At 42.0% G+C, this 16,326-nt stretch overlaps 1 protein-coding gene across 3 annotated transcripts in view; it reads left to right on the forward strand.

Annotated features, from left to right (window-relative positions):
* Nucleotides 1–15,651, forward strand: part of pcca (propionyl-CoA carboxylase subunit alpha) — a 37,485-nt gene extending 21,834 nt beyond the window's left edge. For all 3 annotated transcript variants that reach the window (XM_061791062.1, XM_061791064.1, XM_061791063.1), the window contains exons 14-23: nt 177–251; nt 366–434; nt 565–640; nt 726–939; nt 4,798–4,900; nt 9,774–9,872; nt 9,964–10,017; nt 13,883–14,023; nt 15,119–15,196; nt 15,328–15,651. In XM_061791062.1, the coding sequence (XP_061647046.1) occupies nt 177–251; nt 366–434; nt 565–640; nt 726–939; nt 4,798–4,900; nt 9,774–9,872; nt 9,964–10,017; nt 13,883–14,023; nt 15,119–15,196; nt 15,328–15,396 (978 nt within the window). In that variant the 3' untranslated portion in view covers nt 15,397–15,651. The remainder of the gene's footprint in view (nt 1–176; nt 252–365; nt 435–564; nt 641–725; nt 940–4,797; nt 4,901–9,773; nt 9,873–9,963; nt 10,018–13,882; nt 14,024–15,118; nt 15,197–15,327) is intronic.
* Nucleotides 15,652–16,326: the final 675 nt, after the last annotated feature.

The following is a 16,326-nucleotide window of genomic DNA, read 5'->3' on the forward strand; positions in this document are numbered from 1 at the left end:
ATTTCTTAATGACAGTTAATGAGGATTTGAATTTTATTGTATTTCAGTATTCTTTCTTTCAGTCACTCTATTTCAAAACAGTGAGACTCATGCTGAAGTTTGGTTTTGCTAATATTATTGTTGGTTGCATGGAAATGTATACGAATGTCACTTAATCTTTTTATTTGTTCTTTTAGGACCCTTACAAGTCATTTGGTCTTCCCTCCATTGGGAGATTGTCCCAATACCAAGAGCCACCCAGTCTCAATAATGTAGGCACTGTGTTCATGAAAATTCTCTCAATATCTACAACCTCAATGAGGTATTAAATCCTAACTCCGATACCAGTTTTCACAATTTGAGATGAATCGATTTGTTCCTGCCAGGTCCGGGTTGATAGTGGCATCCAGGAGGGAAGTGACATTAGCATCTATTATGATCCCATGATTTCTAAGGTTTGTCAGTTATTACATGATAGAACATTTTTTTTCTTCCAAATGTTTTTTTAGACAGTGTGGTCACAATGACAAAATCGATTATGGAAAAACAACCAAGGCTCTTATATCATGTGTTATCTGTTTGAAGTTAATAACCTATGGTGCTACAAGAGCAGAAGCCCTTGCCAAGATGGAGGATGCTCTGGATAGCTACGTTATCAGAGGTCCAGCCAATTGATTTTCATTTTGAAGACATAACTTCTCATTTGGATATTTTGTTGTTATAATGAGGTTTGGTTTTGCCTACAGGTGTAACCCACAACATTCCTCTCTTGAGAGAAATAATCACCCATCCTCGCTTTATTTCTGGTGACATTAGCACCAACTTCCTTCCAGAGATTTACCCTGATGGCTTTAAAGGGCACCAGCTACAGGTGGAAGAACAGCGGGAACTGCTAGCCTCTGCAGCAGCTCTGTACATCACAGCCCAGCTCTGTTCCCAGAATGTCCTAGGTAATTCCAGGTGAGAACCCCAGTATATTACAGCTGGCAATATTTTGTCTCATCATTACGATCAAAGTTATCTCTCACCGGGGAAACCCAAGAGATGCTACAGATTCCAAGTAGCCTGAAAATGTTGCCCATGCGTGTCAGAGGTAGGTGTAGATAGGAATGTCCAGGATAGAACGCCTTTTGCACAGTGGAGTCATGTTCCTCAACAGTGTTCCAAACAGGTGAAAAAATTCCCTAAACCTTCTGGAGACTTTCAATGGGGATTATTAAGAAATATTTTTTAAGAATGACATTTGGCTGATACAGTTGTAAGAAAAAGTAAAAGGATTTTGCATGAATTTGTCATCAAATGTGATGTGAATGATCTTCATCCATAATTCCAACAATAGAAAAACACAGTCTGCTAAAACAAATGCCATTCATTGTTAACAAAAGTGTCAATTTCAATCGACCAAGAATGGCATAAGAATCAGCGTTAAGTCAGCACGCCAACAACCTGCAATACATCAACACTGTCACGATGCATCCTCCTGGGCGTCCTGAAAAAATAAGGTTACTTCCACAAATCAGAGTCTTCCCCTCGTCATCATGTACATAGTCGCAAAGGTCCGTTAGTCCACAGTCTGTGTAGACCGTCCCCACTTGTCAGTTCTTTAACGCAATTAATATCCAACTTCCCTCGTTTCTGTTTGGGCAAACAGTTGACTCATCCCCTGCAATCACGTAACTAGTATTTGAAAGTTGATAGGTTTGAAATAAATAGTACAATCACGACACTAGGTGCGGCACGGTGGCCGACTGGTTAGAGCGTCAGCCTCACAGTTCTGAGGACCCGGGTTCAATCCCCGGCCCCGCCTGTGTGGAGTTTGCATGTTCTCCCCGTGCCTGCGTGGGTTTTCTCCGGGTACTCCGGTTTCCTCCCACATCCCAAAAAAAACATGCATGAATTGGAGACTCTAAATTGCCCGTAGGCATGACTGTGAGTGCGAATGGTTGTTTGTTCCTATGTGCCCTGCGATTGGCTGGCAACCAGTTCAGGGTGTACCCCGCCTCCTGCCCGATGATAGCTGGGATAGGCTCCAGCACGCCCGCGACCCTAGTGAGGAGAAGCGGCTCAGAAAATGGATGGATGGACGACACTAGGTCTTCCTCCTCAGTAATGCGATATTCCTGCTAGATTGACGATTTAAAAAAATATTTCTTGCCATAATTTCTCCCACAATCTTTTCGAGTGACTTTACAAACCCTGCTGACAAGGGAGACGTCTGACTCTAAGTAAAACTTAACCATCCTTACACCGAAAACTCCTAAATATAGGTACGTTGTAGCATTTAACCTTTATTTCTGTCCAAGGGCAGGTGACCTGCTTAATATCAATTACCAAATTTCCTCAAGCGTGTCCCCACCATTTTCCGATGAGCCACTGATCACCGACCAACTCCGACCTCAGCCAAACGGCATCCTTGATGGCTTCTCGTCGTGTCCACTTGGTCCCCCACTGAAACAGACAGACACAGATACAGAGGCTCACCCACACCAGCCGTTTCAACGCCGCCCACCGGCGCCACGCGGTCCGCCCGATTTAAACAGTGAGGAAACGCTCACCTTCTATCCGGCATGAAATCTGAAGCGGCCCCGCGGCGCCGTCACTTAGAAGTTCTGCAAAGAATCCTGTTCGTGACGCCGCTTTGAGGTGGATTTTGTGGTTCCGAGTCGGAGGTCACCCGGGAGAACTCCGGCTTCCGTTAGGCAGGAATGAATGAAGACTTTGAGACATTTAGCGTTTGGGCTAATTCGATTTATTGAACAAGCCTTAGTGTCATACCAGCTGCGTACAAAGCCAGGACAATGAAAAATCCACCGAAACTCCTCGATCTCAGTTTATAAAGGTTTAATTCTCTGGGTGTGGAATTAGCCCCGCCCCTGGCTTTACCCGGAAGGTAAAAAAGGTGCCACTTGACCATATTTGGAGTGTTCTGCTGGCCACAAGGTGACACTCTGTGTCCGTGAAATACCCACCCCTGCCTGCTGGCGTCTTAACAGACTGGCCTGGTGCCCAAATGGCACCCTTATCTCGTAAGATGCAAATCAGTCCTCTTTGAAGACTCGAACCTCTGTTGTAAACCAAAGACAGGTTATGGTCTGAGAAGAGAAGGAAAACTCTAATAAACATACAAATGGTTGAAGAAAGTCCTTTGATGTAGAACTAAAAAGAAAAGATGGTCGGCTTGAATACAGATCTCCAAACATTTGGCCCTCTCAAGCGAACTCTTGACTTCGGTACTATTGAAATATACTACACAACAAAACAAAACAACATGGTGGTGACTGTAAATTAAATAACTAGTCTAAGCGAAGCAGTGTTATCAGTGTCAAGCGCGTCTTCGACAGTCAACCATAGTTTTTCCGAAAGGTTCCAAATCCTTGACGAATTCTTTGTTCTTTCTCAACCAACGTTCTTTTTTTAATTTATTTATTTATTTTTAGTTGTACACAGGCTCCCTGTTGCTGGGAAACCACATTCATTTATCCACATCTCCACACATTCCACAGACTTCTCTCCAGATTCTTCTCTCATACGAGACATAATAGGTGATGAGTACACTGGTAATTGGGTCGTACTCGTTATTTTTTGTTTTTTTTAACTTATTTATTTAATTTATTTAATAACTGATATCAGTTGTTTATTTTTTGCTTCACCTCTCTTAAAAAAATTTTTTTTTCAGTTTACTTACAGGAAAAGGTGCACGCTAGATTAACTAATAGTGGTTTTAAAGTGATTTATCTTTCATTTTTGTACCTCACATATACTTGGCATTTGAACAGGGATGTGTAGACTTTTTATCGTCACTGTTGCTTCCCTTCACCTCCTTTATTAGTTGTATTCCTGACTGTGTTGATTATGTTAACAGAAATTCTCTGTTTTTTTCCCCCCTAATTGTATGATTAATTTTGGCGATGGGTGCCCTTTTTGGGCTTGAATACCTGCTTACAAAAATGTCTGTACAGATGCCTGCTAAACACAATAACATTGATCCAGAAGAACAAGTTGAAATTTACACTATGTACCACAAATATTTGACAACATTTTTCTGAAATAGCTTGAACTGTATTTTCATGGTATGCATTTGTCATGTACAGTAGTTCTGATTCACAATTTTAATTAAAAGTATGCCATTCACATTTAGTTGTGTGGTGCAAACAGCTGAATTCAAACTTTAAATGATGTAATTCCCTAATTTCTTAAATTGACAAGTTGTGCAACATTCAAATAAGAAAAAAAGTCTTGCTCTTCTGTTCTGGATTTTATGCAAACCCTTGTGCAACCCATGATTGTTGATGTTATTAGCAATTATATCTTAAAATTAGCTATAATTTCTGAAAGTTAGATATTCCTTAATTTGAGAAATTTCTAAACATTTTTTTTAGACTGAAAATAAGAAATATCTTTTTTTTTGTTTTACTTAGAAATCCTTTTTGCAGTTTTCTTAATGGGTGGCTGTTGTCAAACTGAACTTGCATTACTGAGTGTGAGCAAATGAGTTTCAATCAAAAGGTTTGGTGGAAAGTTCTGCAACGAAGGGTCAGATTGATAGAATTGACAATGTTCGCAATCTATGCTGAGAAGCTTCTTGATAACTTGAGCTTTCCGAATATAGGTCCGTAAGATGGTGAAACATTCGCCAGGCTTGGTTTTCAATCCATATAAAATACAATACAAAAAAAACACAAACGTCACATAAATGTGTTGGCCATAGTGAATCATTTTGAACTGGCCAATGCCATCTAAGATGGGTTTTGTCAGGCTGATGTTATACTAGAAAGCAGCAGCTTGGGTGCCTGAAAATGAATTGTGTTTTCATTGCAGAGTGTCCTCAATACCTATGGAGTGTAATTGCTGGGAGCTATGTGCACAGCTGGGAGAACGATGGCATGAAGTGAAAGTTAATACATTTGGAGACATATATATGGTGAGTAAAGTGTTTTTTGCTGTAATTTGTCCACATGATTCATTTTAGGCAGCCGAATTTTATTTGAAATTGAATGTGCCCTGCGATTGGCTGGCAACCAGTTCGGGGTGTACCCCTCCTCCTGCCCGATGATAGCTGGGATAGGCTCCGGCACGCCTGCGACCCGCGTTAGGAGAACCGGCTCAGAAAATGGATGGATGGATGGATTTAAATTTGAAATTGCAGTTGATTATAATGAATGCAATTATCTCCTATGAATGTGAACTGATGGAAGGCTGAGTCAATATTAAGTATTAGGCATTATGCCAGATCATCAACAAGTCAATTTTAATTAAAAGTATTCCCTTACCTGCCTTGACTCACATGATTTTAAGTCATATCCCATTCGAATGCATATGGTTTAATATGATGTTGGTCTACCCTTTGCAGCTATAACAGCTTCAACTCTCGTGGGAAGGCTTTCAATAAGGTTTAGGCGTTCCCATTCTTCTAGGAGCATATTTGCGAGGTCACACACGGATGTTGGACGAGAAGTCCTGGCTCACTGTCCACTCGAAATGAACCCAAAGGGGTTTTATCGGGGTGAGGGCAGGCCAGTCAAGTTCATCCATAACAAATTCTCTCATACATGGCCTTACTGACCTTGCTTTGTGCACTAGTGCACAGACATTTTGGAACAGGAAGGGATAGTACCCAAACTGTTTGACTGTCCAAAAGCTCATGGAATGCTGAAAGCATTCAGAGTTCTTTCTCTGGAACTCAGGGGCTAATATTTTGGACATTTCCAACTTTTTGGGAACAGTTTGGAGATGGCCCCTTCCTGTTCTAACATGACTAGGGCTGAGCATTGTTAAAGGTCACATGACAAAGATGTTACGCGGTCAGTTAAAATTCATATTTGCATTGTTTATGTAGCGGACATGCCACACAAAAGATGCCACTATGATGTATACACTACAGCCTCGCACTACCGCCGCTCCCCGCCGAGGTAGACTGTAACTCCAGAGTCTCACGCAGACTCTCAATGGATTAAAAGAATAAAATATCTTCAACAAGAGACAGACATATGCTTTAAGTGAATCACGTCTGCCTGAGACTTCAAAGGGGAGACCCACGGATGCTGGGTTTGCCCCCGAACGCTAAGTTAATTAACTCCCCATTAGTCTAAGGTTTGGACCCGCAGCGACGCCTCCACCCTACTGAGAGCTGCCACTTGGGAGTTGGAACAGTCAATAATGACACCCACGGGCAACAGAACGACACTACAGACAGGTGTTCATAAGACAGTCTGTGACTCGACTGGGAGTCAATATTTTAAGAAATTTACATGAACGCCACGCGTGACTGTATTGCTGCATACTTGGATGTCTAACGTCAAATCTGTTGTTAACTGAACCAGATGAAATTCTCACCCCACGCCACAAATGTCACATGAAAATAGTAATGTTCTCCACACCACATAACATTCGAAACATTCATTACAGGTATGAAAGAGAATGAGCGTAGAACAATGCAGGGTGGGAAAATGGACTCGTTATCGTAAACCCAATAATTAATATTTTATTCCACTGGTTTTAAACTACAGAATAATCCTAGAATGGAAAAATAACGCCAAAAGGCAGTCCAGCCCCTTGGTGTTCGCGAAGGTGGTAGAAAAGAAGGGGGGGTTAACCCCCTCTTTAAAACACACTCTGGCCATAAAAGGGACCGTTGAGAAATTTTTGGAGTCTTGGTGCAGAAGCCTTTTTGGTCACTCCGACCAACTCATCGACGACCGCACCAGGCAGGACGCCCACCTCACCCGAGGTTGCAAGGACACATCGGACGATCCCCGGCTGCAGCTTCCCTCAAGCGCTCCGAGCCACCCTGGTTGGGGTCCCGAACTCAGTCTTAAGGAACGGAGGCGGACGCAACGCGCCCGCTCTGAACGTCACCCGAGAGGTGTCCTGCGTGAGAACTCGTCTGCCTCCTGTTTTTCCTCCCTCCCGTCGAAACCACCTGCTCACGGTGCGGACCGGGCCGGCCGAACACTCGGGAGCCTGACTCGCCGGCTTTAAACGTGTTCCAGACACGTAAATCCAACATTGCGGATTAGTGCATATTTGGGTTTATATTAACGAGACCAGGAGTCCTCAGCTATACGCATTCACTACACGCCCATTCTGCTCATCTCACGTCACAAATCCCTTCCTTCGCCAATGTTCGTACATACCTTGTTTGTTTTATGTTTGTCTCTGTTTTATCTTGTAGAAACCCCTTTTTAATATAAAATTTTCTATAAAATTCACCATTGATTATATGTGTGTTTGGATTCGGAACGAAACCTCTAGAAAGTCTAGAACTCAAAGTTCCTAAAATGTAGCCACCTTCCGTAAGAGACTGATTAAAAAGGTTTGTCGTCATTTCGCCTCAAGTTAAACTTGTAAAAATATTACGTGGTGCCCCTCATATCTATCAAATATCTTGATTTATAACGCTGTAACTTTAAATTACGGTAACCCGAAATTGACGCAGGCGCCGCTTCCAACTCATCGTTTTCTTCTAAATTACGCACAATTTGATGTCCCCCAATAAACGCTACATTTATATGTTATGTAATACAACCCCAATTCCGATGAAGTTGGGACGTTGTGTTAAACAAATAAAAACAGAATACAATGATTTGCAAATCATGTTCAACCTATATTTAATTGAACACACTACAAAGACAAGATATTTAATGTTCAAACTGATAAACAGTTTTTAGCAAATTATCATTCACTTAGAATTTTATGGCTGCCGGACGTTCCAAAAAAGCTGGGACAGGGTCATGTTTACTACTGTGTTACATCACCTTTTCTTTCATTCAATTAACGTTTGGCGAACTGATGACACTAATTGTTGAAGCTTTGTAGGTGGAATTATTTCCCATTCTTGCTTGATGTACAGCTTCAGCTGTTGAACAGTCCCGGGTCTTTGTTGTCGTAGTTTACGCTTCATAATGCGCCACACATTTTCAATGGGAGACAGGTCTGGACTGCGGGCAGGCCAGTCTAGTACCCGCACTCTCTTACTCCGGAGCCACGCTGTTGTAACACGTGCAGAATGTGGTTTGGCATTGTCTTGCTGAAATAAGCAGGGGTGTCCGTGAAAAAGACGTTGCTTGGATGGCAGCATATGTTTCTCCAAAACCTGTATGTACCTTTCAGCATTAATGGTGCCTTCACAGACGTGTAAGTTACCCATGCCATTGGCACTAACACAGCCCCATACCATCACAGATGCTGGCTTTTGAACTTTGCGCCCATAATAGTCCGGATGGTTCTTTTCCTCTTTGGCCCGGAGGACACGACGGCCACAATTTCAAATGTGGACTCGTCAGACCACAAAACACTTTTCCACTTTGCATCAGTCCATCTTAGATGAGCTCGCGCCAAGAGAAGCCGGCGGCGTTTCTGGGTGTTGTTGATAAATGGCTTTTGCTTTGCATAGTAGAGTTTCAAAGTGCACTTACGGATGTAGCGCCGAACTGTATTTACTGGCATTGGTTTTCTGAAGTGTTCCTGAGCCCATGTGGTGATATCCTTTACACATCGATGTCGGTTTTTGATGCAGTACCACCTGAGGGATCCAAGGTCACGGGCATTCAATGTTGGTTTTCGGCCTTGCCGCTTACATGCAGTGATTTCTCCAGATTCTCTGAACCTTTTGATGATGATATGGACCGGAGATGATGAAATCCCTAAATTCCTTTCAATCGTATGTTGAGGAACATTGTCCATAAACTGTTTTCTCACGCACTTGTTCACAAAGAGGTGAACCTCGCACCATCTTTGCTTGTGAATGACTGAGCAATTCAGGGAAGCTCCTTTTCTACCCAATCATGGCACCCACCTGTTCCCAATTAGCCTGTTCACCTGTGGGATGTTCCAAACAGGTGTTTCATGAGCATTCCTCAACTTTCTCCATCTTTTTTGCCACCTGTTCCAGCTTTTTTGGAACGTGTTGCAGCCATAAAATTCTAAGTTAATGATTATTTGCTAAAAACAATAAAGTTTACATTAAATATCTTGTCTTTGTAGTGTATTCGATTAAATATAGTTATTAATAATGAGGTACTTCTGTGACCACTGTGGGGTTTTCTTTAATTAGCAGAGGGTTACCAACAATTTTGTGTAAGTGATCTCTTGATTGAACACGTGTGGAGGTAATCAATCTTGGGTGTGGTCAGTGAAAATGAACTCAGCTTTCCAAAAAATATTAGCCACAGTTAGTTAAGGATTTAACAAGGGGGCAGATTTTTTTACACAGGGCCAGGTAGCTTTAGCCTTAATAAAATCACCAATTAGGTGGCACGGTGAACGACTGGTTAGCACATCCGCCTCACAGTTCTGAGGACCCGGGTTAAAATCCGGCCTCACCTGTGTGGACTTTTCATGTTCTCCCAGTGCCTGTGTGGGTTTTCTCCGGGTACTCCAGTTTCCTCCCACATCCCAAAAACATGCATGCTAGGTTAATTGAAGACTCCAAATTGCTCGTAGGTGTGTTATGTGGCCTGCGATTGGCTGACGACCAGTTCAGGGCGTACCCCTCCTCTCGTCCGGAGTTAGCTGCGAAAGGCAGCTACAGCAAGCCTGCGGCCCTAGTGAGGACAAGCGGTACGGAAAATGAATGGATGGAAATCACCATTTAAAAACTGCATTTTATTACATTTAAGTGGTGAAAGGGGGCAAATACTTTTATCACAGCACTGTGCTTTGTCAAAACCTGAATGTGGACCAGTCATCAAAAACGATACAAATTGAGGCATTGTGTATATTCATAAGATGCCTTTGTAAGCACCATTGGGGCAGTTGTGGAAATCCAGAGTTTTGGTTAATTTTTCTCTCCACAGGTGGCAGTGGATGGAGAACAGGTGGAAGTGGATGGACAGTGGAACTTGGCTTCCCCACTGCTCCCGCTCACTATCAATAGTAAGCACAGAATGTTACAGGTAATGCACAAAACATGCTATCTTTTGCTATTTTTGAAACAAATTTTCGGGATGACATCTGTGTTCACAAAAGTCTCATATTTTGGTCTAGTGTCTGTCCCGAGATGCTTCTGGCCTCCTAGTTCTGCAGTACCTGGGCACATCGGTAAGGTTATTGTAAGGTTGAATGAATTCAGTTGTGATATCGCATTACATACTCAGACTCTCATTCAGTATGTTTACATCGAGCTAGGTACTTGACTCATTGTGACTTTGACTCGAGTCAGTGTTTTGATGACTTGATTAAAAAATAAGACTTGAGACTTGATTTGCACTCAGGAGTGGAAAAACTCGGGACTCTACGACTTGATGTTTCTTCATTTTATATGTTCAATTTAAAGATTAAATAGAAAATGAATTTATGAATGTCGGATGGGAGCGCACGATGGGAATGGCACATCATAATTTATCTTCATAATTGGAGGATTAGCCTGTTAAACAATCAAACCCCTTTTGAAAAAGAGATTTTAGAACTCAGTAAACTTTTACATGGTTAAATAAATGATGAATGGAATGTAAAATATGGCGTGCCCTCGAGCTGCTGGACTGTGATGTGAGACCTCCACCTTTCAATCCAATGACGCTGAAAATGAGTTTGTGGACGTCAACTACTGCCTGAATATTGATAAAGTGTGCCGCTGTGGTTATGCTGTATAAACAGTTAACTTTTTTCATTGTGTCTGTACGTTATATTGGGAACACACACACAAATCCGAGCAGGGACATTTTAAACAATGTCGCTGCAGTTGAGCGAGCTATTTAGCTCCTTAGCTTGTTAGCTAAAACTACAACATCGAACTTTGTTCGTCATTTTTTTAAGATAGGCATTTTACCCAAAACAAATGAATAACACTCAATCATATGCCATGATGAACAAATCTAAATATGGCAGGCAACGTGGAACAATTATTATTAGGATGTAAGGACAAACCAGCTTGCCTAGATATGGACATAACATTAGTTGACCAGTAGGAAACTTGATTGCTATTCCTATTTGCTATGTGTCTGTTTAACTTGAGTTTAGAGAAATGTATATTTCCTCAGGCTTGGAAAACAGATATTATTCCATTACCTAAGAATCCGACTGTATCATTCTGTGGCTCGGATAGCAGACCAATACGTTGGATGCCTACGGCGAGTAAAGTTTTAGAGAGATCCGTTTCAAAGTATTGGGTAAGAGAAATCAATCACCGTGGTACAGACTCCGTATGCTAAATCCTGACTTTCTACGGGTCTCCTCCTACCTGAAACAAAGATGGCTTGTCTGTTTCTCCAGTATCTCATTGATATTGAGGCACATCTAATTCTAAAATTATATGATAGCGTTCCCAGATTTTCTGATTGAAAAGTATTGCTTTTCATATTCAGTTATGTACGATGGGTACGGAAAGTATTCAGACCCCCTTAAACCTTTCACTGTTATATAAAGTGAACCCCTCCTTGAGCCGTCACCTTATCGTGGTGGAGGGGTTTGTGTGTCCCAATGATCCTAGGAGCTAAGTTGTCTGGGGCTTTATGCCCCTGGCAGGGTCACCCATGGCAAACAGGTCCTAGGTGAGAGACCAGACAAAGCACGGCTTAAAGACCCCTTATGATGACGACAAAAAATGGACTCAGGTTTCCCTTGCCCGGACGCGGGTCACCAGGGCCCCCCTCTTCGGCTGTTAGGTCATCCAGAATGGAGAATCTGTATACCTTTTATGCCAGAACAGTTTTACTGTGCCACAGTGGAGTTTTTATACTGCCACTGTGGTTCTTTGTATTCTGATGGATATTTATTGAAAATTTCAGTCGGACAGAACGAAGTTTTAAAGGGGAGTGACGGGGGGGAAAGGAACAGACAGTGAAAAGTTAACTTAATTATATACAGTAGGAAGAGAAGACAACAAAAGACAGGACACAAGCTGTAAGAAGGATAAGGAAAATAAATCATTATACGCATAGCACAATGACACATTAGATTCGAGTATTGTATGGGGCGGTAGTGCTACACTCTGAGCACAGGACAGGACAGGACAGGGACAATGACAGGAGGGAAAGCATGCGGGACAAAGGTCGTGGACCTAGCTGTACAACTAAAGTGGGAGTCGCTATGTAAATTCTAAACAGGAAGTTTGCATTGTTATGAATTATTTCTAGCAATGAGGCAGTGGCCCCACACCAAGCAAATAAGTCCCAGTGGCGTGTGTCTGCGGACACATGCAAGTGAATTGACACAGTAACCTTTAGAAGTGTCCTGTAATTGCTGCGCCTACACCGCAGGGGGCTGAGGACCCCACCCCACCTAGCCAAGAAGCGTGGTTGGGCCCAGGGGCCCACCCCAGAGCAGCTCGGTGGATGGGGCACCACCCATACCGTGGAACCGGGGTGGTCCACCGGCTCCACCGAGGTGACCCAAAATCAGCCACCTGGAGTAGGCCGCAGGGGCACAACGCTGCCAACCTGATAGATAAAATCAGCCAGAGCAAAGTTATGAATTATCCTTTCACCATCATTCCTGTCATACTGTGGTGCGTGTTTTTGTTTGCGCATGAAGGACAAAAGTCCTTAATCCTGTTTTCATTCCTCCCCCCAAAAAATTAATAAATAAAAAATTAAAAAGATTCAAGCAGCGCATTTTTCATGTTTTTGAGATTGTAGGGTGAAAACTGCAGCTGGCTACTAGTGTAGACTGAATGGGTGGCAACAATAGGGAAATAAAATGCCAGTACTTTTAGGGTAATAGCCTCTCAACCAACATATTGGGGAAAAAAAGAACTGAACTAGTTCGTTTTTGGACCGGTGAACTTTGTTCAAAATTTTGAATAATGAATTTATTAATTTTGAATTATTAATATATTAGGCTTTACACGATCAGGATTTTTGGGGCCGATCAGCAAGTTTAAAAAAAACGATCACCGATCCGATCACAAGATGGAGCAATGTGTCTCTTTAAATGACTTGTTCATTTACTGTATTCACTTGTGTACTGTAAACTGAGTATCTTCAAAAGTATTCTCTACTCAGGTCATGTATTCTAATCAGTCAGGTCAAACCAACATTACAACATGACAGAAATAATGGGTGCTAACTTACTGTAATTCAATTACTTCACACACACCGAAACTTTAGAACATGAATCGACATAACGCCGGCATGTTTACGTGCAACCGTTAGTGCTAGCACTATCTTGCTAGGCCACATAACGTTTTGTTTCCTGCTTGCGAGCGCTATGGTATTAAAAGTACGTGAACATACCTCAAGCAATCCTTAAATTAAAGTCCTCTCCCGAGCAACGGTGACCACCAGCACACGTTTTTCCCCATTTTGTTCTTATAATGCAAACGGCACGATCCATTTTTGTTGTCGTCGCCATGGTAACGAGTGAATCCGGTCGCATTTGAGTTGATAAGATAAAAGCCCAGATATCGTAAAAGATGGGATGCCGTGGTATCGGAATACAAGATTTTATTGCAGTAGTCTGACCGACTGCAATCGCGTTGAGACCAAATTTGTCTTGTAGTCGTATCCGGCATTAAAAAAAACAAAAAACTTTATTGGCGGTCAGATATTTACAGTAGTACGTCAAACGACACGTGACAAGGCTAAAAATAAACTAGCTTTTGGATTTAAATATTCTGTACACAATGGTCAGGCGCAGTAAATGTCTTTTGCGGAGCCGATCGACAACGTCATTGGTCGGATTGGCACATTATGACATTAAAGCCGATCAGCATAAAATGCAAATTATCGGCCGATACCGATCAGATCGGTGTAATGTCCATATTATTACTGCGATACAAGCTGTGCACTAACTATACACAGGTATACAAATGTCATTTTTATGATACTGTATCATAAAATGGTTGCTGAAATGCGATTAGTGTACTCGGTTTTGTGAAGAACTGTATTTTGTATTATTATTAAGTGAATGGAGTCACATTACAGACACTCTGCCGCTTTTCTCATACAGTGTTCATACTTTTTTGCAGTATAAGGTTCGAATTCTGTCCAAGTTGGCTGCAGAGTTGAACTCTTACATGCCAGAGAAAGTTCCTGAAGACACCAGCAGTATCCTGCGGTCACCAATGCCTGGCACAGTGGTGGCAGTTACTGTTAGGCCTGGTGATAAGGTAATATGTGTGCTGTGTGTACATTTTATCTAGGATAACATACTTTAACTATAGCCAAGGCAAACAGCTCTTACTTTACTTTCAAACTTGCGATGTTATGAAAATGACAATGTCTAGAAAATTAAAATACTCTTACAAGATGAAATATAACTTTAAATACTTGTGGTCAACCGTCCAGAGCAATGGTGAGTGTGGTCAGGAAGTGAAGAAACGGGTCCAAGCAGGTTGGAACGGGTGGAGGAAGGTGTCATGTGTGTTATGTGACAAGAGTATCTGCTAGGATGAAGGGCAAAGTTTGTAAAACAGTGGTGAGGCCAGCCATGATGTACGGATTAGAGACAGTGGCACTGAAGAGACAACAGGAAGCAGAGCTGGAGGTGGCGGAAATGAAGATGTTGAGGTTCACTCTCGGAGTGACCAGGTTGGATACAATTAGAAATGAGCTCATCAGAGGGACAGCCGAGGTTCAATGTTTTGGAGACAAAGTTAGAAAGAGTAGACTTCGATGGTTTGGACAAGTCCAGAGGAGAAATAGTGAGTATATTGGTAGAAGGATGATGAGGATGGAGCTGCCAGGCAAGAGAGCTAGAGGAAGACCAAAGTGAGTGTTGATGGATGTTGTGAGGGAAGACATGAGGGCAGTTGGTGTTCGAGAGGATGGTGCAGGAGATGGAAAAAGATGACGCGCTGTGGCCGAAAATACTAAGTCAAACAATAAGGTTGGGGAAGGTTCAGCGCTGGGTTCATCTACACTTGGTTTGGAATAACGCCCATGGAGAAGAGCCCCGTCGAAGCTTCAGCCTCATTTCTATCAATCTGAAAACATGAATGTTCTCAGTAGCCATAGACCATTAATGCTTAAGAACTGATGACTCCATGTGGTTAAAAAATAAATGACGTCCAATAAACAAAAGGAATCAAAATCATGTTACTTTACTTTACTTTCATCTCCCAAATGATAACTGACAATCATATTCAAGCTTTTTCCACAAACAGCAATCCGGTTGTGAGGATCATTGTGCAGTTTGAAGCCCTCACCATAAATGTACTTCTAATGCAGTTGCTTTCATATGTTCTGGTGCTGTGCATATTTAGGTTGCAGAAGGCCAAGAGATCTGTGTGATTGAAGCTATGAAAATGCAGAACAGTATCACTGCTGTCAAACAAGCAAAGGTCAGTGTAACTATTTAGTCAATAAAAATCTGACCAGATTGTCATCAATGGATGTTCGGAATTTTTAAAATGAATATTGTACTGTTTTTGTATGACTGTATTGTACTGTTAACACTTTTGTGTCCTTTCAGGTAAAGCGTGTCCATTGCAAGCCAGGTGAGACAGTTGGTGAAGGAGATTTGCTTGTGGAGCTTGAATAAATCAGGCCATAGCATTGTATTATTGCTCTCCATAATGGATGATCAATACTGGAAAAATAACGACTTACAGTATGATCAGTGTCCCCAGCAGAGATTGATGTCCTCAACAGTGCCTGAGCGTTGAGCTTTATCAACAATATAACTGGAGTAAGAAATCCTGTCAATCATCGATTTCCTGTTTGGTTTCTAAGCTATGACATGATTTTTCTGTTTTTGTTATAACACCATACTAAAATGTTCTCACCAGTTTTGTAAGACAGTGTTTTGCCTGTGTTGGTTCCCCACGTCTCATGAAACTAAAGCCTGATGCAGTAATCCCCTGCTACATGGAGCGACAAATGAGCAGTATGCAGCCCTCCAAAAAATATCAGTCAATATGTCGTGGGACACCTAAGCTGGAAAAAATCATGAAATAAAGGCCTTAGGCAGAACAACATAATGGCTACACGCAAAGCAAACGGTATGAGGAACTGCACACCATAGAAGAGCAGAAACAAATTCACTTTTGGAGATCCTGCAGAAGCTGGTGATAAGAGAAAGTCTGGGTGCACAGTGCTGTGGGGAAAAAAGTATTTGCACCCTTCCTGATGTCAGAATTTGTTTTGGGGGGGGCATCCATCCATCCATCTATTTTCTGAACCGCTTATCCTCTATATCACAAATGTTTTAGATCAAACACATTTTAATATCACACAACACAAGTAAATATAAAGGCTGTTTATAAATTAGGATTTAATTTATTAAGGGGGAAAAAACAATCCAAACTTATCTTTGGATTCTTCTTGACCTCGCTCAACAAGGCTCTTCTCCCCCGATTGCTCGGTTTGGCCGGACGGCCAGCTCCTGGAAGGGTTCTGGTCGTCCCAAACGTCTTCCATTTAAGGAATATCACCCATCCATCCATCCATTTTCTGAGCCGCTTCTCCTCAC

Source organism: Phyllopteryx taeniolatus, chromosome 11 (genome assembly GCF_024500385.1).
Source record: "Phyllopteryx taeniolatus isolate TA_2022b chromosome 11, UOR_Ptae_1.2, whole genome shotgun sequence".
Classification (NCBI taxonomy): Eukaryota; Metazoa; Chordata; class Actinopteri; order Syngnathiformes; family Syngnathidae; genus Phyllopteryx; species Phyllopteryx taeniolatus.